The following is a 26,580-nucleotide window of genomic DNA, read 5'->3' on the forward strand; positions in this document are numbered from 1 at the left end:
AGCATCGCTCAAAACTTTGGGCTGCAGAGAGAATTTGGCGGAAAACTAAAAATCCTGCACAGCTCTTAACATACCAAACTCTTCTGTCCTCTTTCTCAGCTGAGGATACTTCTGCAAAGCAGACATATTACCGTCTGAAAATCAACAATGCCACTAATCCTCGCCTACTTTTTAAAATATTTTCCTCCCTCCTCTATCCTCCTCCTCCACCCGCATCCTCCACACTTACTACTGATGACTTTGCTACATTCTTTTGCACCAAAACTGAAAAATCAGTGCTTAATTTGCTGCACCTACAACAAACACGCAAGATACACCACCAACACCACACACACTCACCTCTTTTTCTCAGCTCTCTGAGTCTGAGGTGTCCAAACTCGTGCTATCTAGCCATGCAACCACCTGTCCACTCGATCCCATTCCCTCTCATCTCTTGCAAGCCATCTCTCCTGCAGTCATACCAACACTGACTCGCATAATTAACACATCTCTTGACTCTGGTTTATTCCCCACTACATTTAAGCAGGCTAGGGTAACCCCACTGCTAAAGAAACCCAACCTGGACCATACGCTACTTGAAAACTACCGACCAGTATCCCTGCTTCCATTCATGGCCAAGATTCTTGAGAAAGTAGTGTTCAATCAAGTCCTGGACTTTCTTACTCAAAACAATCTCATGGACAACAAGCAATCCGGCTTTAAGAAAGGCCACTCAACTGAGACTGCCCTGCTCTCGGTCGTGGAGGATCTCAGACTGGCTAAAGAAGACTCTAAATCATCAGTCCTCATTTTGCTGGACTTGTCAGCTGCTTTTGACACTGTCAACCACCAGATCCTGCTATCTACGCTCGAGTCACTGGGCGTTGCGGGCACTGTTATACAATGGTTCAAATCCTACCTCACTGACAGATCATTCAGGGTGTCTTGGAGGGGTGAGTTGTCCAACCTACAGCATCTAAACACTGGGGTACCTCAAGGCTCTGTTCTTGGACCACTTCTCTTCTCCATCTACACATCATCTCTAGGACCAGTCATCCAGAGACATGGATTCTCCTACCACTGCTATGCTGATGATACCCAGCTATACCTCTCTTTTCATCCTGATGATCCCTCGGTTCCAGCTCGTATCTCAGCCTGCCTGTTGGATATCACACTGGATGAAAGATCATCATCTTCAGCTGAACCTCGTGAAAACGGAAATGCTTGTAGTTTCTGCCAACCCGACTCTACACCATAACTTTTCAATCCAGATGGATGGGGCAACCATTACTGCATCCAAAATGGTGAAAAGCCTTGGAGTAAGGATTGATGACCAACTAAACTTCTCTGACCACATTTCTAGAACTGCTCGATCGTGCAGATTCGCACTCTATAACATCAGACAGATTCGACCCTTCTTATCTGAACATGCAGCTCAACTCCTTGTTCAAGCTCTTGTTCTCTCCAAACTGGAATTCTGCAACTCTCTACTAGCTGGGCTTCCAGCTAACTCTATCAAGCCTCTTCAACTGCTCCAGAATGCAGCAGCACGAGTGGTCTTCAATGAACCTAAACAAGCACATGTCACTCCGCTGCTAGTCCGTTTGCACTGGCTGCCAGTTGCTGCTCGCATCAAATTCAAAGCCCTGATGTTTGCCTACAAAGTGACTTCTGGCCTTGCTCCTTCTTATCTGCTCTCACTTCTGCAGATCTATGTGCCCTCCAGAAACGTGCGTTCTGTGAATGAACGTCGCCTCGTGGTTCCATCCCAAAGAGGGAAGAAATCACTTTCGCGAACGCTCACGCTCACGCTCAATCTGCCCAGTTGGTGGAATGAACTCCCTAACTGCATGAGAACTGTAGAGTCACTCGCTACTTTTAAGAAACGACTAAAAACTCAACTATTTAGTCTCCACTTCACTTCCTAATCTGCAATTGCCTCTCTGAATATCACACAAACTGTACCCCAAAAAAAAAAAAAAAAAAAAAAAACTAATACTTCTCTTCTTAGACTTTACACACCTGAAACTTGCCTATGGCACTTATTCATTGTTGCTCTTAGTAGTGTAAATTGCTTCCTTGTCCTCATTTGTAAGTCGCTTTGGATAAAAGCGTCTGCTAAATGACTAAATGTAAATGTAGTATTACCACAACAGTGTAATTAAAGTACATTAATGACAATATGTGTGTTCAGGGGCCCTGTGGAACAGCTTCTTCTCAAAATGAAGATGAAGGCAGGGAAAATGTCCTCCACAATCTCATCAACAATGTGGAAGACAAGAGACACTAGTTCACTTTATTTTAGTTGCCATAAAAAAATGTGATTGATAATGAGATTTATTTGAAGAGTGAATAGTACAGTAGGCTATAATACCTTATCAAGTGTTTCTATTAGTCACATTTCTGCTTGCTTTAGTTTATATTTTTGTCTAAATGCTTTTTATTTGAAATATCTCATCATATAACATACAGCCAACAATGTTATGGTTTATTAGATTAAAAATTATTAGTCTATTTTAGTATTTTGGTTATTGTTAATAAATAGTGTACTAATGTAATTCATATCAAAAAGCTTGAAAGGAAGAGGGGAACACAAGACACAAATTGTGAGTTTGCATATAATCTCACTGAGAGAGCAGTGTACTGAGGGCATGCAAGAAAATTTGTGCGTGAGCGGTGCATATTTGTGAGATTGTGAGAATTTGTGTGTAAGCAGCGTATGTGAGAGCTCGCAAGCAGTTTTGTCCACAAACAGGAAATCGATGCACAAACATTATACTGAGAAAGCTGTTCATCATGCTCACTTTGTGCAGGACGGTTTTGTGTTGTAAACCACTTGAATGTAAAGTAAATACAATAATGGCAACAATAAGAAAAGAAACAAAATCTGCATTTTGTCATGGTATTGGAGTTTACATATCGGCCTGTTGTGTCTAAGATGAATATTGCCAAGCCATTCACAGATATTGCCAGATAATCACTTTACCTCTACCATACTTTTAACAGATCATTTGTAATTCTCGCTGTCATCCTTTCTTGCATTGTCTTGAGCCATCACATTGCCAATTATATACTATATTGTTAGTAGCCTGGAGAGGTCAGAGTCATTCTGCTACATCAAATCACTTTCTACTGGATGTAAAATGCTCATTATAGAACATTATAGAATTTTACAATGTTAAGTTCTAATTCTGTAGTTATTTTGATGAAAGTAACTAAAAAGTAATAAAAGAGTAATGTAACATATTACAATTCTGAGACAGTAATATTGTAAGGTAAGGGATTACATTTAAATAACAGAAATAAGTAATCTGTAATGTATTACAGTTTCGAAGTAACTTGCACAACACTGTTCACTAAAGCTCTACATTTAAAGTTTCATTTATAAATTAGACCACACCATATAAAAACATAAACACTTGTTTGAGGATATGGAACACATTTTGTGTTTGGACTTTGCGGACTTTGCGTTGCGGAAGACTGGGTCGCTCTGGACTTTTTGCCTTGCTGTCAGTCAGTGCACTGCGGTCGCCGTTTGCCCCTGCCGGAGTTGTTCGGTTCTACTCTGGAGTGAATCGAGTTTCTGGGGCCGCCAGCACAGAGCCCGTGGGGTGCTCCCCTGGTTTCAAAGGCTGCCCCAACTGCTCTCATGTCTTGGTCCTGTACATCCCTCGGGACTTCCAGAATAAAGCAGTACAGCCAGTCTCCTTTGAAGACGCCAGTGACAGCTTGTAGACCAAAATGTTTGCTGTGAGGCTAAGGCGTTCTACTGCAGCACAGATACACGTACGTAAAAGCAGACAAGATTCAAAAACAAAGTGCCAACCCCAAACAAGGTTCCAGTCAAAATGACCATCTCAGACAAGTGTGAGCAATGCTTCAGTCTCTGTTATATGTCTGCAAATATGCCACACAGTGCAGATGCTCATACTACTGAAAAGGAAGTTACCTGACTGAGACTGAGACTGAGCCTGCTCCAAATGGCCTGCTCCAAATGGCCTGGTCAGCTCCAAGTGTGTGAAACTTAAGCGCCAAGTGGGCTGTACAAACCTCCTGGAGTTTCATTCATTTAACGTCTCCTACAAGACACTGCGTCCAGCCTATTATGTTTGAATGTCAAACCTACCCCAATCCTAAACCCAAGCTCAAAGTTTCCTGCTGCGTTTTATGGACCTCCAAACTTACCCCAACTCTAAACCCAACCTCACAGTAACAAACCTCCATGTGGTTTTCATTTATTCAATGTCTTGTACATGGCACAGAATACAACCTATTGCATTTTACTAATATCACACCTACCCCAGCCCCAGGGCCAACCTCACAGTAATCTGCTGTTTTGTATTCAATTTTACACCTAGCCCAACCCTAAACACAACCTCAGAGTAACCAGTTTCTATTTTCTTTATTTTTATGACTGTCTACTACAGCTACATCAATCGCAAACCCAGCCTACTTGTGGCATAAGTGCTTACCACTTAGAGGTCAGCCAGCCAACTTGCAGTGTAATCTCCTCCACTTGTAGATCTCTGAGCTGCAGCAACACCTAAGTGCTCTGACACAAAGACATAAAAGAAACCATTGCTTTTAACCTCCTCTTGGAGAGGAGAGAGTCTCCGACCCTGGATCTCAGGTCTTCTGTGGAGGGACTGTCAGGAATCCTGTGAGAGCATCCCATCCACACAACCTCTCGCCATAAAAACAAAGCAGAACGTGTGGTGAAGGAACTCCGGGTTGACAAAGCCTTGTCCTTGCTTCAAGCAGTTTGCTAACAAGGTGCTGAACAGAGTGCCGGTGGCACAAAGGATAACGCTTGTGACAATGGATCAGAAGATTGTAGGTTACGGAAACTAAGAAACTGTGCATGAGAACGTGCGTGAGTGTATGAGTGGCACTTGAGCAAGCGGAGCAGGGAAGTGCGGGCGGTCAGAAACCAGACTGGATCTCGAAAGTGGGAGTTCCCATGTGGTCTAGCGGTCAGGATTCCTGGTTTTCACCCAGGCGGCCCGGGTTCGACTCCCGGTATGGGAAGGCTTGAGTGCTTTTGCTTCTGTCCTTTTCGGCCAGCAGTCGGACTGCAGCGACCTTGTAGGGTGTTGTTGTGTAAGTATGTTGTAAGCCTTCGATAGCTCAGTTGGTAGAGCGGAGGACTGTAGGTGGGATGTTGGCAATCCTTAGGTCGCTGGTTCGACTCCGGCTCGAAGGAGGCCTTTTGCGCTCAGCCCTGCTTTCTTGCCTTTGCCAAGTCATGCTAGGCGCTACAGCTCGAGGTTTACCATGGAGGTGAAAAGAAAGTTCCCTGACCGGGAATCGAACTCGGGCCGCGGCGGTGAGAGCGCCGAATCCTAACCACTAGACCACCAGGGAAAGGCTGGCAAGAGCTTGCCCTCAAGCCTCGCTGTGGGCCTCCAGCCAGGTGTGCTGCAGCTGCCTGCTCTGACAAAAATAGCTCTAACGCTTGTAACCTCCTCCTGGAGAGGAGAAAGTCTCAGAGCCTGGATCACAGTTCTTCTAGGGAGGGACTGTCACATGCTCTGTGTAAGAGCATCCTATCGGCACCACAACTTGTCATGATAACAAAGCACATCATGCGTCGAAGGAACTCCATCTTGACCGAACCGTGTCCTCCTATCGGAGCAGGGTGCTCTTGAGCAGTGCAGAGAGAGACTGGGTCAGTGGCGCAATGGATAACGCGTCTGACTACGGATCAGAAGATTCTAGGTTCGACTCCTGGCTGGCTGGCTCGCTCTGGACTTTTTGCCCTGCTGTCAGTCAGTGCACTGCGGTCGCCGTTTGCCCCTGCCGGAGTTGTTCGGTTCTACTCTGGAGTGAATCGAGTTTCTGGGGCCGCCAGCACAGAGCCCGTGGGGTGCTCCCCTGGTTTCAAAGGCTGCCCCAACTGCTCTCATGTCTTGGTCCTGTACATCCCTCGGGACTTCCAGAATAAAGCAGTACAGCCAGTCTCCTTTGAAGACGCCAGTGACAGCTTGTAGACCAAAATGTTTGCTGTGAGGCTAAGGCGTTCTACTGCAGCACAGATACACGTACGTAAAAGCAGACAAGATTCAAAAACAAAGTGCCAACCCCAAACAAGGTTCCAGTCAAAATGACCATCTCAGACAAGTGTGAGCAATGCTTCAGTCTCTGTTATATGTCTGCAAATATGCCACACAGTGCAGATGCTCATACTACTGAAAAGGAAGTTACCTGACTGAGACTGAGACTGAGCCTGCTCCAAATGGCCTGCTCCAAATGGCCTGGTCAGCTCCAAGTGTGTGAAACTTAAGCGCCAAGTGGGCTGTACAAACCTCCTGGAGTTTCATTTATTTAACGTCTCCTACAAGACACTGCGTCCAGCCTATTATGTTTGAATGTCAAACCTACCCCAATCCTAAACCCAAGCTCAAAGTTTCCTGCTGCGTTTTATGGACCTCCAAACTTACCCCAACTCTAAACCCAACCTCACAGTAACAAACCTCCATGTGGTTTTCATTTATTCAATGTCTTGTACATGGCACAGAATACAACCTATTGCATTTTACTAATATCACACCTACCCCAGCCCCAGGGCCAACCTCACAGTAATCTGCTGTTTTGTATTCAATTTTACACCTAGCCCAACCCTAAACACAACCTCAGAGTAACCAGTTTCTATTTTCTTTATTTTTATGACTGTCTACTACAGCTACATCAATCGCAAACCCAGCCTACTTGTGGCATAAGTGCTTACCACTTAGAGGTCAGCCAGCCAACTTGCAGTGTAATCTCCTCCACTTGTAGATCTCTGAGCTGCAGCAACACCTAAGTGCTCTGACACAAAGACATAAAAGAAACCATTGCTTTTAACCTCCTCTTGGAGAGGAGAGAGTCTCCGACCCTGGATCTCAGGTCTTCTGTGGAGGGACTGTCAGGAATCCTGTGAGAGCATCCCATCCACACAACCTCTCGCCATAAAAACAAAGCAGAACGTGTGGTGAAGGAACTCCGGGTTGACAAAGCCTTGTCCTTGCTTCAAGCAGTTTGCTAACAAGGTGCTGAACAGAGTGCCGGTGGCACAAAGGATAACGCTTGTGACGATGGATCAGAAGATTGTAGGTTACGGAAACTAAGAAACTGTGCATGAGAACGTGCGTGAGTGTATGAGTGGCACTTGAGCAAGCGGAGCAGGGAAGTGCGGGCGGTCAGAAAGAACTGGAGTTTGTGCCAAGACTGGGTCTCAAAAGTGGCAGTTCCCATATGGTCTAGCGGTCAGGATTCCTGGTTTTCACCCAGGCGGCCCGGGTTCGACTCCCGGTATGGGAAGGCTTGAGTGCTTTTGCTTCTGTCCTTTTCGGCCAGCAGTCGGACTGCAGCGACCTTGTAGGGTGTTGTTGTGCAAGTAACTTGTAAGCCTTCGATAGCTCAGTTGGTAGAGCGGAGGACTGTAGGTGGGATGTTGGCAATCCTTAGGTCGCTGGTTCGACTCCGGCTCGAAGGAGGCCTTTTGCGCTCAGCCCTGCTTTCTTGCCTTTGCCAAGTCATGCTAGGCGCTACAGCTCGAGGTTTACCATGGAGGTGAAAAGAAAGTTCCCTGACCGGGAATCGAACCCGGGCCGCGGCGGTGAGAGCGCCGAATCCTAACCACTAGACCACCAGGGAAGGGCTGGCAAGAGCTTGCCCTCAAGCCTCGCTGTGGGCCTCCAGCCAGGTGTGCTGCAGCTGCCTGCTCTGACAAAAATAGCTCTAACGCTTGTAACCTCCTCCTGGAGAGGAGAAAGTCTCAGAGCCTGGATCACAGTTCTTCTAGGGAGGGACTGTCACATGCTCTGTGTAAGAGCATCCTATCGGCACCACAACTTGTCATGATAACAAAGCACATCATGCGTCGAAGGAACTCCATCTTGACCGAACCGTGTCCTCCTATCGGAGCAGGGTGCTCTTGAGCAGTGCAGAGAGAAACTGGGCCAGTGGCGCAATGGATAACGCGTCTGACTACGGATCAGAAGATTCTAGATTCGACTCCTGGCTGGCTCGCTCTGGTCTTTTTGCCTTGCTGTCAGTCAGTGCACTGCGGTCGCCGTTTGCCCCTGCCGGAGTTGTTCGGTTCTACTCTGGAGTGAATCGAGTTTCTGGGGCCGCCAGCACAGAGCCCGTGGGGTGCTCCCCTGGTTTCAAAGGCTGCCCCAACTGCTCTCATGTCTTGGTCCTGTACATCCCTCGGGACTTCCAGAATAAAGCAGTACAGCCAGTCTCCTTTGAAGACGCCAGTGACAGCTTGTAGACCAAAATGTTTGCTGTGAGGCTAAGGCGTTCTACTGCAGCACAGATACACGTACGTAAAAGCAGACAAGATTCAAAAACAAAGTGCCAACCCCAAACAAGGTTGCAGTCAAAATGACCATCTCAGACAAGTGTGAGCAATGCTTCAGTCTCTGTTATATGTCTGCAAATATGCCACACAGTGCAGATGCTCATACTACTGAAAAGGAAGTTACCTGACTGAGACTGAGACTGAGCCTGCTCCAAATGGCCTGGTCAGCTCCAAGTGTGTGAAACTTAAGCGCCAAGTGGGCTGTACAAACCTCCTGGAGTTTCATTCATTTAACGTCTCCTACAAGACACTGCGTCCAGCCTATTATGTTTGAATGTCAAACCTACCCCAATCCTAAACCCAAGCTCAAAGTTTCCTGCTGCGTTTTATGGACCTCCAAACTTACCCCAACTCTAAACCCAACCTCACAGTAACAAACCTCCATGTGGTTTTCATTTATTCAATGTCTTGTACATGGCACAGAATACAACCTATTGCATTTTACTAATATCACACCTACCCCAGCCCCAGGGCCAACCTCACAGTAATCTGCTGTTTTGTATTCAATTTTACACCTAGCCCAACCCTAAACACAACCTCAGAGTAACCAGTTTCTATTTTCTTTATTTTTATGACTGTCTACTACAGCTACATCAATCGCAAACCCAGCCTACTTGTGGCATAAGTGCTTACCACTTAGAGGTCAGCCAGCCAACTTGCAGTGTAATCTCCTCCACTTGTAGATCTCTGAGCTGCAGCAACACCTAAGTGCTCTGACACAAAGACATAAAAGAAACCATTGCTTTTAACCTCCTCTTGGAGAGGAGAGAGTCTCCGACCCTGGATCTCAGGTCTTCTGTGGAGGGACTGTCAGGAATCCTGTGAGAGCATCCCATCCACACAACCTCTCGCCATAAAAACAAAGCAGAACGTGTGGTGAAGGAACTCCGGGTTGACAAAGCCTTGTCCTTGCTTCAAGCAGTTTGCTAACAAGGTGCTGAACAGAGCGCCAGTGGCACAAAGGATAACGCTTGTGACGATGGATCAGAAGATTGTAGGTTACGGAAACTAAGAAACTGTGCATGAGAACGTGCGTGAGTGTATGAGTGGCACTTGAGCAAGCGGAGCAGGGAAGTGCGGGCGGTCAGAAAGAACTGGAGTTTGTGCCAAGACTGGGTCTCAAAAGTGGCAGTTCCCATATGGTCTAGCGGTCAGGATTCCTGGTTTTCACCCAGGCGGCCCGGGTTCGACTCCCGGTATGGGAAGGCTTGTAGGGTGTTGTTGTGTAAGTGCCTCGTAAGCCTTCGATAGCTCAGTTGGTAGAGCGGAGGACTGTAGGTGGGATGTTGGCAATCCTTAGGTCGCTGGTTCGACTCTGGCTCGAAGGAGGCCTTTTGCGCTCAGCCCTGCTTTCTTGCCTTTGCCAAGTCATGCTAGGCGCTACAGCTCGAGGTTTACCATGGAGGCGAAAAGAAAGTTCCCTGACCGGGAATCGAACCCGGGCCGCGGCGGTGAGAGCGCCGAATCCTAACCACTAGACCACCAGGGAAGGGCTGGCAAGAGCTTGCCCTCAAGCCTCGCTGTGGGCCTCCAGCCAGGTGTGCTGCAGCTGCCTGCTCTGACAAAAATAGCTCTAACGCTTGTAACCTCCTCCTGGAGAGGAGAAAGTCTCAGAGCCTGGATCACAGTTCTTCTAGGGAGGGACTGTCACATGCTCTGTGTAAGAGCATCCTATCGGCACCACAACTTGTCATGATAACAAAGCACAGCATGCGTCGAAGGAACTCCATCTTGACCGAACCGTGTCCTCCTATCGGAGCAGGGTGCTCTTGAGCAGTGCAGAGAGAGACTGGGCCAGTGGCGCAATGGATAACGCGTCTGACTACGGATCAGAAGATTCTAGATTCGACTCCTGGCTGGCTCGCTCTGGTCTTTTTGCCTTGCTGTCAGTCAGTGCACTGCGGTCGCCGTTTGCCCCTGCCGGAGTTGTTCGGTTCTACTCTGGAGTGAATCGAGTTTCTGGGGCCGCCAGCACAGAGCCCGTGGGGTGCTCCCCTGGTTTCAAAGGCTGCCCCAACTGCTCTCATGTCTTGGTCCTGTACATCCCTCGGGACTTCCAGAATAAAGCAGTACAGCCAGTCTCCTTTGAAGACGCCAGTGACAGCTTGTAGACCAAAATGTTTGCTGTGAGGCTAAGGCGTTCTACTGCAGCACAGATACACGTACGTAAAAGCAGACAAGATTCAAAAACAAAGTGCCAACCCCAAACAAGGTTGCAGTCAAAATGACCATCTCAGACAAGTGTGAGCAATGCTTCAGTCTCTGTTATATGTCTGCAAATATGCCACACAGTGCAGATGCTCATACTACTGAAAAGGAAGTTACCTGACTGAGACTGAGACTGAGCCTGCTCCAAATGGCCTGCTCCAAATGGCCTGGTCAGCTCCAAGTGTGTGAAACTTAAGCGCCAAGTGGGCTGTACAAACCTCCTGGAGTTTCATTCATTTAACGTCTCATACAAGACACTGCGTCCAGCCTATTATGTTTGAATGTCAAACTTACCCCAATCCTAAACCCAAGCTCAAAGTTTCCTGCTGCGTTTTATGGACCTCCAAACTTACCCCAACTCTAAACCCAACCTCACAGTAACAAACCTCCATGTGGTTTTCATTTATTCAATGTCTTGTACATGGCACAGAATACAACCTATTGCATTTTACTAATATCACACCTACCCCAGCCCCAGGGCCAACCTCACAGTAATCTGCTGTTTTGTATTCAATTTTACACCTAGCCCAACCCTAAACACAACCTCAGAGTAACCAGTTTCTATTTTCTTTATTTTTATGACTGTCTACTACAGCTACATCAATCGCAAACCCAGCCTACTTGTGGCATAAGTGCTTACCACTTAGAGGTCAGCCAGCCAACTTGCAGTGTAATCTCCTCCACTTGTAGATCTCTGAGCTGCAGCAACACCTAAGTGCTCTGACACAAAGACATAAAAGAAACCATTGCTTTTAACCTCCTCTTGGAGAGGAGAGAATCTCCGACCCTGGATCTCAGGTCTTCTGTGGAGGGACTGTCAGGAATCCTGTGAGAGCATCCCATCCACACAACCTCTTGCCATAAAAATTAGCGTTGGGGTACTCAAACTTGGACTCGAACTCGAGTCCAGTTTTGATTGGACTCGGACTTGTCACGTACTTGGGGAAACTTTTACTCGGACTTGACTCGGACTTGGACATTTTGGACTCGGAAAATATCACGAGTACAGTCGAGTCCACATCATTCATAACACAAATAAAGATATTAAAAATTGCTAAAAACAGCATGAAACTATAACAATATTTTAGCGATCTCTCTGGCTGCATGCCAACATTTATTTACGCCAACGCACCTGCAGGTAGCAGTGTCACGTCTTCACCTTAAACATACCAGAAATAGCCATAAAGCACACAATGCGTGGCTAGGTCTAGGACTGTCTTCAAAATCAGCGATAATTTGTTTTCTACCAACATGTAGAAAGAAAACAAAAAAGGTAAGAGCTTATTTACTTGAATTGTATATTCATATCGTAGGGATGATGTTAATACATACTGGCAATATTGTTTTGTTGTTTATATTGGTGTCAATATATCCGCAAATAACTTTCAGATTCAAAGTTTTGCGCTTTGGCTCCGAGCCAGAGAAAGATGCGCTCAGCGCTTGATTTAGGCCAGGGCTTCTAAAATCTGGACTCCGTAATATTCAAAGTTTTCCTGTGTGACTCTTGTAATGACATCCCGCTATCATCCCGATTCATTTTCCAATACTTCCCCCATATGTTTAATCTTTATATGAAAAGTGAAAGCACCGTCAACACAACGATCTGAAATGCGATAGAACTGCAAGAGCTGTTCAAGAGAATTGTGCTTCCGCTTTATTTTGGCTTGAAAGCGTGTTAAATTGAATATAAAAACATCTGCATTCTCTTTCTTTACCGTAAAGATGTGCGTCGATTGTCACAGCTTCTGAATCAGTGTAGCCTATTATGCATGCTGACTGACGGACGCGTTCCGTATAATAAACTCATCCCAGATCCCAGATGAGCTTCTGATTTTGGGGGTTAGGGTTAGGAGAGTATAAAGAGAGTGTATAATTACTGGAATTAAATGATGGTTCAGCAAAAATGTTGTAATAATGTTGCTTGGAGTTGCATATTATATTAAGTCAATATAAGCACAAATGGATTTAATGAAGAGTTATATTTAAATCCAGACAGCATTCAGAATGGATAATCACTGGATTAATCTTTTTAAAGATAGAATGAGGTTTGACTTTGTGTAAAAACTAATGTTCAGGTAATATTTTGATGACAGACATCGGAGAAATTAGGGGTGCCTGTGACCACAATGTGTGTCTTCTGTGATTGTGAGCAGCAGTATATATCTGCCCTACATGTTGAATATGCCAGAGAGAATCTGATAATGACTAATTTCTGGTTCTATTTATATGTAGTCTATGACAGAGTGCAAGAATATGTGTATAGCATAATTAATCATCTCAAAGTTTCATTCTGAATTATACATAGTTGTATGCTACGGAAGCGTAGAGCTGCCACCCAGGTAAAAAAAAAAAAAAAGAGCTTTATCACGTTTGTACAATATACTTTTCACGTTCTTACAATATAATATCACGTTTGTACAATATAATATCACGTTTGTACAATATAATATCACGTTCTTACAATATAATATCACGTTTGTACAATATACTTTTCACGTTCTTACAATATAATATCACGTTTGTACAATATAATATCGCGTTTGTACAATATAATATCACGTTTGTACAATATACTTTTCACGTTCTTACAATATAATATCGCGTTTGTACAATATAATATCGCGTTTGTACAATATAATATCACGTTTGTACAATATAATATCACGTTTGTACAATATACTTTTCACGTTCTTACAATATAATATCGCGTTTGTACAATATAATATCGCGTTTGTACAATATAATATCACGTTTGTACAATATACTTTTCACGTTCTTACAATATAATATCGCGTTTGTACAATATAATATCGCGTTTGTACAATATAATATCACGTTTGTACAATATAATATCACGTTTGTACAATATACTTTTCACGTTCTTACAATATAATATCGCGTTTGTACAATATAATATCGCGTTTGTACAATATAATATCATGTTTGTACAATATACTTTTCACGTTCTTACAATATAATATCACGTTTGTACAATATAATATCGCGTTTGTACAATATAATATCACGTTTGTACAATATACTTTTCACGTTCTTACAATATAATATCGCGTTTGTACAATATAATATCACGTTTGTACAATATACTTTTCACGTTCTTACAATATAATATCGCGTTTGTACAATATAATATCGCGTTTGTACAATATAATATCGCGTTTGTACAATATAATATCGTGTTTGTACAATATAATATCACGTTTGTACAATATAATTATCACGTTCTTACAATATAATATCATGTTTGTACAATATAATTATCACGTTATTACGTGAAAACTTTATTGCTTAGGCTACTGGTGCGATCAGAGCGTGAGAAAATGTCTCGTTTTATAGAATTAATTAAGTTCTATTTTATGCTTGAATTAAGACATGGGGAAATTTTGCAGCTACTGATTGTGATTACTAGACCCAGTAATAAAACAGTTATTGACGTCATGATCCATACTCCATCGCAAGAATCTTTGCATGTCTGCCATTGTGACATTTTCTGTTCCCAGATCGGAGCGAATCCGGGAAGGTGTCCCAAGCCTCTTTTCAACTAATGCTATGAAATAACCAGCAATGATTTTGGGATCACTGTTTGTTGAAAAGGCATGAAGCCAAATCATAGCTCTCGAAAACCCATCAATGGCTCCATTTATACAGATTCCAAAGGGCTTCAGTTTGTCGTATAGGAGTCGACGTGGTATGTCGGCAAATCAACTTAAGAAGTGAACCGTGAGCAGATTACATACGCGAGCGCACAGGGGATCTTCACGCGCGCACTCAACTGATCCAGCGCGAGAAAAAAAGTCCCGCGCGCGCACATCATCATCTGTGCGCACGTATGGCGGCAAATAACGTGATAATTATATTGTACAAACATGATATTATATTGTAAGAACGTGATATTATATTGTACAAACGTGAAAAGTATATTGTACAAACGTGATATTATATTGTACAAACATGATATTATATTGTAAGAACGTGATATTATATTGTACAAACGTGAAAAGTATATTGTACAAACGTGATATTATATTGTACAAACGTGATATTATATTGTAAGAACGTGATAATTATATTGTACAAACGTGATATTATATTGTACAAACGTGAAAAGTATATTGTACAAACGTGATATTATATTGTACAAACGTGATATTATATTGTACAAACGTGATATTATATTGTACAAACGTGATATTATATTGTAAGAATGTGAAAAGTATATTGTACAAACGTGATATTATATTGTACAAACGTAATATTATATTGTACAAACGTGATATTATATTGTACAAACGTGATATTATATTGTACAAACGTGATATTATATTGTAAGAATGTGAAAAGTATATTGTACAAACGTGATATTATATTGTACAAACGTAATATTATATTGTACAAACGTGATATTATATTGTACAAACGTGATATTATATTGTAAGAACGTGAAAAGTATATTGTACAAACGTGATATTATATTGTACAAACGTGATATTATATTGTAAGAACGTGAAAAGTATATTGTACAAACATGATATTATATTGTAAGAACGTGAAAAGTATATTGTACAAACGTGATATTATATTGTACGAACGTGATATTATATTGTACAAACGTGATATTATATTGTACAAACGTGATATTATATTGTACGAACGTGATATTATATTGTACAAACGTGATATTATATTGTACAAACGTGATATTATATTGTACAAACGTGATATTATATTGTACAAACGTGATATTATATTGTACAAACGTGATATTATATTGTAAGAACGTGAAAAGTATATTGTACAAACGTGATATTATATTGTACAAACATGATATTATATTGTAAGAACGTGAAAAGTATATTGTACAAACGTGATATTATATTGTACAAACGTGATATTATATTGTACAAATGTGATATTATATTGTACAAACGTGATATTATATTGTACGAACGTGATATTATATTGTACAAACGTGATATTATATTGCACAAACGTGATATTATATTGTAAGAACGTGATATTATATTGTACAAACGTGAAAAGTATATTGTACAAACGTGATAAAGCTCTTTTTTTTTTTACCTGGGTGGCAGCTCTACGCTTCCGTAGTATGCTGATGTCATCACTGTCTTTTGAACTGAGGACCAGGATCATGACCTATCCTCAAAAGTTCCAATTTGTGTTAATTGGAACACAAAGACACAACTGGAGTGATGTATTAAGATCATTTAAAAAGTCTTTTGCAAGAATATTAATTTAATTTAACAATTCCAAAAGATACAAAAAAATATGTTTTATAGAATTATCTGTGGGCTGCACGGTGGCGCAGTGGGTAGGTCTGTCGCCTTACAGCAAGAAGGTCGCTGATTCGAGCTACGGCTGGGTCATTTGGTGTTTCTGTGTGGAGTTTGCACGTTCTCACCGTGTTGGCGTGGGTTTCCTCCGGGAGTTCCAGTTTCCTCCACAGTCCAAAAACTATAGGTGAATTGATGAACTAAATTGGCTATGGGGTATGAGTGTGTATGGATGTTTCCCAGTATTGTGTTTTAGCTGGAAAGGCATCCGCTGTGTAAAACATATGCTGGATAATTTGGCGGTTCATTCTGCTGTGGCGACCCCTGATTAATAAAGGGACTAAGTCGAAAAGAAAATAAATGATCGAATGAATGAGAATTAACTGTTGTCTTTTTAGACCTGAATTGTGAGCTGTTTTATGCTTAATCTTACCTGCCTGACTCTTCATCCTTCCTTTCTGCTTCATAGCATGTTTAGTTAAAATAAAATTTTTGTTTTGTCCACTTGCAAAACATACGCAGGTTTCACAATGCATGAGTGCTGCATATTTTTCGCCTTGTCTCAAAGTTGCAAAAACTTCTTTCTAAGTATTTGGAATGTAAACTTGCTTTATTAAAATGAAAGAATGTCCAAGACAAAGCTAATAAGTTTCTTTTGAGTATATGTGCACTAGCAGCCTGATCTCACGAGAAAACGTAAGTATTTTACGTTTTGCCAGTTTAGTGACTAATTCGTACGTATTCGTACGAGTTCAGTCGTACGAAATAGTACGATTTTAAAAAGGAGGCGTGGCACCTGACCCCACCCCTAACCCCAACCATAATTGGGGGATGAGCAAATCGTACTAAATTGTACGAATTAGATCGTACGAATTCATACGAATTAGCCACTAAATGAAAAAGTTACGAATTGTCGTGAGATTGTGTTGGCACTAGCAGTAGAATTGACTGGAATTCACCTCAAATCTTGCCTAGGGCTCCAAATTGGTTAGGGCCAGGCCTAATCATGATCATGCTGAATAATCGTGCGCGCACGCCTGCTTTAACACACTCCAGCAAAGCAATCATTTTAATGGAAGAAGATATCGGCCTCACTGAAAGAATTGATGTAGAGAATAGACAGTTCAAAGTTGAATGAACAGATAAGTATGTGTTTATTTTGCCCCAAGCCAGCTTGAATCAGTAACCTTCTTGCAGTGAGGCCATTGTGCTACCCACTGCACCACCGTGCTGCATCTTACGGATGTTTATTAAAAACAAGTTATGTAATATCAATTGTTTCATACATTTGACCTTAATAAAAAAATCAGATTTGGACCTTTTTAATGTAGACATTGAGAACCCCTGTTTTAGGCTAGCACTAACAGGTGGACCCTAGAAATCTGCACTGGACTATTTTTTCAGTCTGATTCCCACTGAGTTTTATTTTGCACTCAATCGCCCGCGATATGTATTCACTCTTTGTTTATTTAGAACAAATTTCTTCTGACTGTTAATACCCTGTTGAGACAGCATCGAAGCCGAATGGTCTCTCTTTGCTGAACCTTTATGTTCTGTGCTGATCTGGGTCAGTCGGCATGAATATGGTTTCATTTTCCACACTGGGCCTGATAACAGAGTTCTCTGGAATTAATCTTAATAAAAATGCATTGTTGCCTTGATCATGCAAGCGTAATTTAAACAGAAGAAATTTGAGAAAGTGGCATGATAATGTCAAACGTGTGAGTCTTGTAAAATAATATAAGTTCTACATATATCCTCCAATTTTCATTTTAATTTGATTTGAAGCAAGCTAACAGAAATTACAAGGCGTTTTGTAAAAAGTGTATCAAAAGTTTAAAATATTAATTTAACAGTTTAATTGTAATAGAAAATTTTATTTGATTTATTATTATTATTATTTTATTTTTATTATTATCATTTTATCATTTTCAATTTTTTTTACATAGGTGGCACCATGGCTCAGTGCTTAGCACTGTTGCCTCACAGCAAGCAGGTCACTGGTCACAGGGAAATTGAATTTAGTAAAATGGCCGTGGTGTGCGAGTGTGAATGAAAGTGAATGGAAAGTGAAGTGACCAAGCCAAAAGAAAATTAATAAATGAGTTCTATGACTGTCTGGACTCGGCCAGACTCGACTCGGACTCGGATGTTAAGGACTTGGACTCAAGTCCGACTCGACCCCTTTTGAACTCGGACTTGTACTCGACAGGTTAAGGACTTGGTCTCGACTGGGACTCGACAAAGGTGGACTCGACCCCAACTCTAAGAGCAGTAGTGCTCAACCCTGTTCCTGGAGATCTACCTTCCTGCAAAGTTTAGCTCCAACCCTGATCAAACGCAACTAAACCAACTAAATAGATCAGGGGTGGCCAACCCTATTCCTGGAGAGCCACCTTCCTGCAGATTTCAGTTGCTACCCATATTAAACACACCTGAACCAATTAATTAGGGCCTGAACACCACTTGATAATTACAGGCAGGTGTGTTTGATATGGGTGGCAACTGAAATCTGCAGGAAGGTGGCTCTCCAGGAATAGGGTTGGCCACCCCTGAAACATTAGCTGCGTTTCAAATCGCATACTTATGCACTATTCTACGCCATTTTGTAGTATAAAGTAGTGTGTTCACACTGAAAGCTAACAATAATAAGTGCACTTAAATTACACGGATGATGCACTCATTCATCCGCTAAAATGAAGTGTGGAATGATGGACACTTCACACACTCAACGACCGCAGGTTTGCTTACGTAGCGGAAGGGGCGGAGCTATCGGATGCACATGTTGAATAACTTTATTTATTTTAGATGGTGAAAGCAAAATTCTCCTACGAGAGTGATTATAGCGCCTCCCGATGGTGAATGCGGTTATGCTCACGGCAGGTATTATTTGATAACCTGTTATAAGGTCATTAATTGTTGGAGCTTCAGTGGTTTCATTTATGTATATTATTTATTTCTCACACATAACTAATATGATACTGAATTAAAAAAACAAGCAGGAAAAATGGCTATGATATCATAAATAATCTCTTCAGACTGACACTTTAATTTTCTTTTGGCCTTCCATGCTATATGTATAAGTAGTGTGATTAACACTAACTATAGCAGCCTAAATAAAAGACATTTATAGCAAGAAGTTGAAGAGCCTGACTAAAGCAGACTCTGTCCTCCATCACGGTGACTTCAAATGAACAACGGAAATTTCATTAAGAGCTTTTGTTCACATGACAGAAATAAAGTCACAGGTCAGTAATAGGTGAAGCTCCATGATAAGTTGTTTAATTTGATGAGTTGTTTTAAAGATGTTGAAAAATAACATTTTTTAATGTGTAATTTGTTTTATTTTTATTGATTATTATTTTATTTAGAGTTTTTTTTCTCAGTTGATTTCATCTTTGGTTTTGTCTTGTGTTTTTCTTTCCTTCGGTGATTCTGCTTGTTAACAGTTGTTCATCAATAATTCTCAATCCTCCTTTAATTAGACACATAATTGTCTCATTAACTTCATCACTGTCTGAGTGTTCAGCCCTCTGTAGTGAGGACACTAGTTAGGATTTTGCTGTGGAATTTAAGGTTTAAGTGTGTTCGAATGAAAAATACAGACTATGGGATTTGTTTTTAACAGAAATATTCTGGAAACTGAATTTACGAATGTAAAATGTTGAAAACAGCAGATTACTGGCAACCACTGCTGCCAGTATTTTGACATACATTTAACAGATATTTTACACAATAAGAGTTTGCTAATTAACACTCTGGGTGTTAAAAATTTTAACACTTTCAAAAGTGTTATTTTAACACTTATAGTGGTTCCCATATAAACACTGAGGGAGTGTTAATTTTAACTCTAAGGTAGTTAAATCTACCAAATCTAAACTTTGCAGTGTGAGATCGATAAAAAATACAGACTGTTGAATGTGCTTTTAACAGAAATATTCTGTAAACTGAATTTATGAATGTTAAAAACAGCAGATTACTGGCAACCACAGCTGCTGGTATTTTTCCGTAAAATCTAAAAATGAAAAAAGAAAAAAGAAAAACAGCTGAACAGTTTTTGTGTCACCATTGTGGAGGATAATAGCATCTCTGTTCAAGTCCAAGATGAACTGAGAGTATTTAATGTTATGCTGCATCTTCTTTTGTTTAAAGGTAACTGTGTAGTTACTAATGCAGTCAAAATCTGTTTGCTAATTGCAATCACACATGAACACATTATTGCATCTAAAGACTTTACATTTTTTTCTACTAAGCTATGATTTTGTAAACTGAACATTGTGTTAGTTCATGAAATATGGTTATTTTTTGTAAATTTATACAGTTCTATAAAACTTCCATGTTTTTCACAGAAAGATTCTGGCTACCACAGCTGCTGGTATTTTTTTCGGAAATTTAACAGATATTTTACACAATAAGAGTTTGCTAATTAACACTTTCTTGGTGTTGACAATGTTAACATTTTCAAAAGTGTTGTTTTTAACACTTATAGTGGTTCCCATATAAACTCTGAGGGAGTGTTAATTTAAGCTCTAAGGTAGTTAAATCTACTATCTAAAATTTGCTGTGTACATACATATACTATCCTGTTGAGTGCATGAGTGCATAGTGTGTCATTTGGGACGCAGCTACGATCTGAAGGAGCACTTGGTAATTAAAGACAGATGTGTTTAATCAAGGTTGCAGGTGAGCTCTGCATGAAGGTAAATCTCCAGGAACAGGATTGAGCACCCCTGGTATAGAGTATACATTTACACTGTTAATACAATACATTTTAAACATTGGATTAAAATCATAGATAAGTTAATGAAAGGAGGGGAAAGGTTTTCAACATTCATTCATCTCACATATGACAAGCCAAGCCATCATTTCAGGCTTCATGATCAATGCACTGTAAAACATATACAGTTTCAAGTATATTACAGGAGTCGTGTATTAAAAATGTAAGTCTGCTTCTATCAAAAAATCTATCATGCCCTGATTGTCAAATTACCGCACCGTCCAACCAATTGGTTCAACACAGCCATCAGGTGTGCAAACACTTGTTTGCTTAATTGTAGACACACCAATCAGGTGTTTAAGCACTATAAAAAGCAGCAGGTGAGGTCATCTGCATTCAAGCACATTGGAATGAGTCAGAGGAAGAGTAAGCAAATAAGCAAGTCAAAGCCATCATATGTAATACAGTGTTGTCTTGGACAATGTGTCCTTCCACCACTCACCGTCCTGTATCTTCCAAGAGTTTTTCTTGGCATAGCGGTAGAAGGTGATCTCTGTCTCCAGGCTGATGTACCCCCCCCTAACCAAGCCATGGAGGAGGTCTTTGACCAGATGGAGGTAGCAGCAACCCAAGGATGGATTACAAAGGTGTTTGCTAATGACAACGTTGCCTGCGATGTTGAGGAGATTTTCTGGCCAGATCCAGCTTGACGAAGAGACATCGTTATTTTTCTTTCTTTCTTTTTGTAACCGTAAACTCACAGTACAATGCGTAAAGTGACATGTTGTTACAGTACTATGAATCTCCATGTCAACATTTTGGGCATGTTGAGAAATAAATGAGTTTCTTCAGTGTGCAGCATTGGTCTTGTGTAGTGTTTGGTGGATTTACTTTTACATTTGTACTTTGTTGATGGTAGCCTACTCTAATCATAGGGAAGTAGAAGTGCTAACAGTGTTTTAGGTTTATCACAGCACTGTGAAACTGTCTGCAATAGTGTCTGATAATTGAGGACTGTGGTGGTTAAATGAAAACTAATAGCATTTTCTCAAATATTTGTATATGTTTCCATTGAACTGCGTCATTTTGCAAACAATCTAGGAATTCTGCAAATTGAGTGTGGTGCTTGAATAATTGTGATTATATTTTGAAAAAAAGTGTGTGAACAATTAAAAAAAAACCTAATATATGAATTCTAGAGAACTATTCTGGAGTTAACTTGGGTCTTGACTGAGATGTGTTCTAAAACAGTTATCACATCTGCACGAACTGATACATTGATCAGAAACGAAAGGGATCTGTAGGCTTCGTAGACTCTGTCGTGACTTCATGCCCCTTTGGCTTCTGCCTCCTGCAGATTTGGACTATTTGGTGTTGACACAACTTAAGCCCCGTTTACACTAATGCGTTTTAGTTTGATAACGCATAAGTTACGCATAATAATGCATAATTAACACATTTCTTCACTCTGGTTTATTCCCCACTTCATTTAAGCAGGCTAGGGTAACCCCACTGCTAAAGAAACCCAACCTGGACCTTATGCTACTTGAAAACTACAGACCAGTATCCCTGCTTCCATTCATGGCCAAGATAAAGTTTAAGTATTGCACTGTTATCTGCTGAAATGGATGTCTACTCTTTTTTTTTTTTTTCACCCTACTATTTTTCTCCCCTTTTTATATTTCTGATCAAGTTATGTCAGATTTTTTAATGTAGTGAATCACCTGATTTTCATTGAGCAGTTAATATTCATTAATATTCACTAAGGTGCCGCTGTTTGGGGTGGAATGATAGTTAAGTTACGTCATCATTAACCTGCGGGCTGCATTTTGCTCACGGGGCTGCGAGAAAATAAATAAAAAGAGCAGATCTGCGGCACAATAATGAATAAAAAGACTGAGGCTATGGTCAAATAAACATATAAATGTAAAAAGTGCAACTGCTGAGAGCGCAAGCAGCTAGGGACACCGGCCCTCGGGCCAAAAAACGGACTGGCCCACCGGGAATTCTCCCGGTCCTCCCGATTAGCCAATCCGGGCCTGCTCCCCATGCAGGCCTGGGTTTCCTCCGAGTACTCCGGTTTCCCCCACAATCCAAAGACATGTGTATGTGTGTGAATGTGAGAGTGTATGGGCGTTTCACCAAACTGCCTTGCGCCTGGAAGTAAAACATATGCTGGAATAGTTGACGGTTCATTCCGCTGTGGTGACCCCTAATAAATAAACGAGTAAGACAAAGGAAAGTGTATGTACTTAAAAATCAAACCTTGAAATGGAGAAAGTCAAGTCACTTTTATATCTATAGTACTTTACACAGTACGGATTACGTGAACGCAGCTTTACTGGGATAAAAATAATAGGAGTTTGAAAATATTAACTGCAAAAATGTTTACATGCCAGCCATTTGTAGATTAGCTGTTACTATGGGTTGCTTTGTTCAACACATCCTTCTGTGGGAGCGCTGAGGACACAGGAAGGAAGCGGGGCTGGGCTGTATTGAGTGTTCATGGAGCCCAAAGTCACTGACATCTATTGTTCCAGCAAGTTCCATTTGACTGGTATTTATAACCCGAAACGTTTGTAGAGGAGCGTGTGTTTTGAAGAAATTTCTGCCTTATTACTGTCATGTACAAGTCTAGTAATGTTGGGGTATTTTAAGCGAAAGATTTCCAACACACAGACTACAAAATGCGTCTCCACTGGAATTCCAGAAGCAATGCTTCTGTAGACGTTTTGATTGAGGATATCCTTCAGAGACTGGATTGTTTTCCTTCGCACGTTCCTGATTGTCCTGCGCTAACGAGTGAAAGTTAGCCGTTCCCACGGAGGCGACTGGATTCGCAGAAAGTGCTTTAGGAGTCTCTGCGATACACACAGAGGAACGATGTGCATTTTGCCGTTGAATTTCTGTGAAGAGAAATAATTACGATGCTGAGAAATAAAGCCTTTCATGCCGCTGTTTGGGCAGCATGCGGAATACTGGTAAGTTTACTGTATATGCGACTGTGTATGCCACTTAATCAGTCCTCTAAAAGTTTTTCCAAATTTTTTTTTCAGAGTACCATGGTGGTGGACGCAACGGAATGTAGCATCGAAATCGTGAAAGTCATCTCTTCCACAGAGTCAATACGCCTCACGCTGGATAACGCAAACGTGAAATGTCAATACACAGTTTCTGTCAAGGACAGACACACAGATTCGAAAGGCTGCCGTCAAGACCGAGAACATTCCAAGTGCCAAATCGAGAGTTTAGATCCCGGAACGTGGTATCACCTGGATGTAATATCAACGCTGGATGAAAAGCAACAGTCTCAACGCGCTGTCACCCTGCAGACTAGTAAGATTTCTGTTTATTCAATGGTCTACTTCAATGGTAGTTTCCAGACTGATCCAAGTAAAGTAGAGCATCACATATTTAATCTGACACTGTAAAAATAACAGAGGTGGAAAGAGTAATAAAATCTTCTACTCAAGAAAAAGTACTGTTACTTTCGAAAAACTTTACTTAAGTAAAAGTAAAGTTACACGTCTATAAATCGACTCAAGTAAAAGTAAAAATGTACTGATGAGTGAAGAGTAACTATTTCTCAAAAGGGAGAAGAGGGGTAACACTTTATAATAACTACACACTATAAATCATTTATTAAGCATTAGCATCTAGTGAACTCATCATCTGTTAAGCATTAACTCTACATTAATAAGCGTTAGTAAGCAGTTTATAGCTGCAGCTACAAATGCTCTATTCTTGACTTATAAACATATTAAAATGTGTTTAATAATCGTATTTTCATACTTGTTAATGATTTATTTTTCATTACTAAATTATGCATCGCATTATTTACAAACCAGTTGTATTTAAGAGTAGTTGAGGGTTTTTAGGATCATTCAGAATGAGTTAGTAAATGATTAATAAACTATTGAAATCAACATTTTTATGTCTTATTATTCCGGCATATACTAATAGTTAACTAATATGCTAATAAATGCTTTATTAACTCAACTTCATCTAGTTTTGTTACCTAATCTAAAGTGAGGACTATTTATGCTTTATAAATCCCTTATAAATGACAAATAAAGGCTCAGTTAAATGATAAACAAAAAGAAGATGAGAAAAAAAATGAGATTAGTCATTTCTAGTCATTTATTCGTCCTTCATAATGTCCAATTCATTCATTTCAAATAAAAAATAAGTCTTTGCAACCTAATCTAAAATAAAATCACTGTAGAGGTTAAACATTGCATCTTATTATATTGTTAAATTACTATGTTGTTGTTGTTGTTGTTTTATCCAGTTGAATGTTGTATTTTGACACTCCAGTTGTTCAGCAATGTTTAAACTTTATCAAAATTGTACTTTTTAGAAAACATTGCAAAGATGCTTTGTTCATTTGATTCTGACCCTTTAATTTCATTTATAAGGGATTTATAAAGCATGAATAGTCCTCACTTTAGATTAGATCACAAAACTGTATGAAGTTGAGTTAATAAAGCATTTATTAACATATTAGTTAACTATTAATATATGCATGATTAATAAGATATATAAACGTTGATTTCAATAGTTTATTAATCATTTACTAACACATTCTGAATCATCCTAAAACCCTCAACTACTCTTAAATACAAATGGTTTGTAAATAATGCGATACATAATTTAGTAATGAAAAATAAATCATTAACTAAGTATGAAAATACGATTATTAAGCACATTATACAGCTGCTTATAAGTCAAGAATAGAGCATTTGTAGCTGCAGTTATAAACTGCTTACTAACGCTTATTAATGTAGAGTTAATGCTTAACAGATGATGAATTCACTAGATGCTAATGCTTAATACATGATTTATAGTGTGTAGTTATTATAAAGTGTTACCAAAATTATATACTTATTTTAAATATTTTACTGATTTTTTTTTATTTTACAGATTATCCTATTTAACAATTTATACAAACTCACAAATTCTAAAGCAACATCTGCTGTGTTAGCTACATTGTGCAGGTGTAACTAGTAGGTGCTGTGCAGGTAAACCTCACTCCTCTGATTTCTAAAGGTGGTCTAGCGACAGACGCTAGAGGCCGTGGTCTTTAGCCTCCTTGGTAGAGAAACCGACTCCCATGCGGAAGGTCGCCGATTCGATACCCTCTCAGAGCAAGTTGGGTGACGTAGCTCCAGCGGAGATACACATAGACAGTTTAGCTCCAAGTCCCCGTTAATATCGTTAATGAACATTAGCAATTGGACAAGTTACATTACAATATTAATATCTCAGAAATGCATTACACTACATTTAGTATTATCTTTAGGTTACTTTAACCAAAATAACCACAGACGTATGACTTAACTTTCAAAAGTATGTCTATGTTTTCCAATACATTTTGCTACTCATTCATTTATTTTCAAGAGTTCACACTTAGCTGATGATTGATAATAAAGCTAGTTTTGCGTGCTGTCCCGGGAGAGAGCCCTGAGCTTATAAGATCCTCGAGCTCTGGGCTCCCTCCCGTTGCAAGGCGAGAGGGGAGTTTGAGCTCAGGTAGATCCCGATGACTCCCCCTCCTGCTTGTTGTAGCTAAGTGTCAGATATGGATGCTGATAGGTGTACTCAGAGTTTAGCTAAAGTATTTCGGATTAATTGTTTAGAGTGCTTGTTTTTGAACTGTGGGAGGAAACCGGAGGAAAACCCATGCGACCACAGGGAGAACGAGCAAACTCCGCACAGAAATGCCGTCTGGTTTGGAAAGGAGTTAAACCAGGGGCATTCTTGCTGTGAGGCAACAGCGCTAATCGCTGGCCGCCGTGACGCCCGTTTGAAAGGAGGGAAAGTAGGTTTGGGTGGGTGGGTGGGGGGTGGGGGGTTGTTCTTCGAGACGAAGATATTGAGATGAGAAAAGTCTGGTTATTTATAGTGAATTAAGGATCGTCTGATAGGATAATCAGTCGTTAGCTAAAGTTGGAACAGCTGTGAACAATCATAAGCACGTGATCCTTGATTTGGGCTTAGTCCCTTTATTAATCCGGGGT

General features: G+C 40.7%; 1 protein-coding gene and 11 non-coding genes across 15 annotated transcripts in view; 9 read left to right on the plus strand and 3 right to left on the minus strand.

Moving 5' to 3' along the window:
* Positions 1 to 4,935: 4,935 nt before the first annotated feature.
* trnae-uuc (transfer RNA glutamic acid (anticodon UUC)) lies at positions 4,936 to 5,007 on the plus strand. The gene has a single exon. It is a non-coding gene; the product is annotated as a tRNA-Glu (tRNA).
* An 88-nt stretch (positions 5,008 to 5,095) lies between these two features.
* On the plus strand, positions 5,096 to 5,182 carry trnay-gua (transfer RNA tyrosine (anticodon GUA)). Its single transcript is given in 2 exon segments — positions 5,096 to 5,132; positions 5,147 to 5,182. It is a non-coding gene; the product is annotated as a tRNA-Tyr (tRNA).
* An 89-nt stretch (positions 5,183 to 5,271) lies between these two features.
* Positions 5,272 to 5,343, minus strand: trnae-cuc (transfer RNA glutamic acid (anticodon CUC)). Its single transcript has one exon. It is a non-coding gene; the product is annotated as a tRNA-Glu (tRNA).
* A 1,863-nt stretch (positions 5,344 to 7,206) lies between these two features.
* trnae-uuc (transfer RNA glutamic acid (anticodon UUC)) lies at positions 7,207 to 7,278 on the plus strand. Its single transcript has one exon. It is a non-coding gene; the product is annotated as a tRNA-Glu (tRNA).
* An 88-nt stretch (positions 7,279 to 7,366) lies between these two features.
* On the plus strand, positions 7,367 to 7,453 carry trnay-gua (transfer RNA tyrosine (anticodon GUA)). Its single transcript is given in 2 exon segments — positions 7,367 to 7,403; positions 7,418 to 7,453. It is a non-coding gene; the product is annotated as a tRNA-Tyr (tRNA).
* An 89-nt stretch (positions 7,454 to 7,542) lies between these two features.
* On the minus strand, positions 7,543 to 7,614 carry trnae-cuc (transfer RNA glutamic acid (anticodon CUC)). Its single transcript has one exon. It is a non-coding gene; the product is annotated as a tRNA-Glu (tRNA).
* A 302-nt stretch (positions 7,615 to 7,916) lies between these two features.
* trnah-aug (transfer RNA histidin (anticodon AUG)) lies at positions 7,917 to 7,989 on the plus strand. Its single transcript has one exon. It is a non-coding gene; the product is annotated as a tRNA-Arg (tRNA).
* A 1,470-nt stretch (positions 7,990 to 9,459) lies between these two features.
* On the plus strand, positions 9,460 to 9,531 carry trnae-uuc (transfer RNA glutamic acid (anticodon UUC)). Its single transcript has one exon. It is a non-coding gene; the product is annotated as a tRNA-Glu (tRNA).
* A 36-nt stretch (positions 9,532 to 9,567) lies between these two features.
* Positions 9,568 to 9,654, plus strand: trnay-gua (transfer RNA tyrosine (anticodon GUA)). The gene is given in 2 exon segments: positions 9,568 to 9,604; positions 9,619 to 9,654. It is a non-coding gene; the product is annotated as a tRNA-Tyr (tRNA).
* Positions 9,655 to 9,743: 89 nt separating this feature from the next.
* On the minus strand, positions 9,744 to 9,815 carry trnae-cuc (transfer RNA glutamic acid (anticodon CUC)). Its single transcript has one exon. It is a non-coding gene; the product is annotated as a tRNA-Glu (tRNA).
* Positions 9,816 to 10,117: 302 nt separating this feature from the next.
* Positions 10,118 to 10,190, plus strand: trnar-acg (transfer RNA arginine (anticodon ACG)). The gene has a single exon. It is a non-coding gene; the product is annotated as a tRNA-Arg (tRNA).
* A 12,900-nt stretch (positions 10,191 to 23,090) lies between these two features.
* Positions 23,091 to 26,580, plus strand: part of ptprb (protein tyrosine phosphatase receptor type b) — a 93,459-nt gene continuing 89,969 nt past the window's right edge. For 3 of the 4 annotated variants that reach the window (XR_015941993.1, XR_015481659.2, XM_087245588.2), the window contains exons 1-2: positions 23,091 to 23,541; positions 23,617 to 23,896. Coding sequence is in view for 2 of the 4 variants with exons in the window: in XM_087245588.2 (XP_087101714.2) it covers positions 23,488 to 23,541; positions 23,617 to 23,896 (334 nt within the window). In the remaining 2 variants the exon portion in view is untranslated. 4 annotated transcript variants of the gene reach the window in all.

The sequence above is a fragment of the Danio rerio genome, chromosome 4 (genome assembly GCF_052040795.2).
Source record: "Danio rerio strain M-AB ecotype USA chromosome 4, GRCz13ab, whole genome shotgun sequence".
In the NCBI taxonomy this organism is placed as follows: Eukaryota; Metazoa; Chordata; class Actinopteri; order Cypriniformes; family Danionidae; genus Danio; species Danio rerio.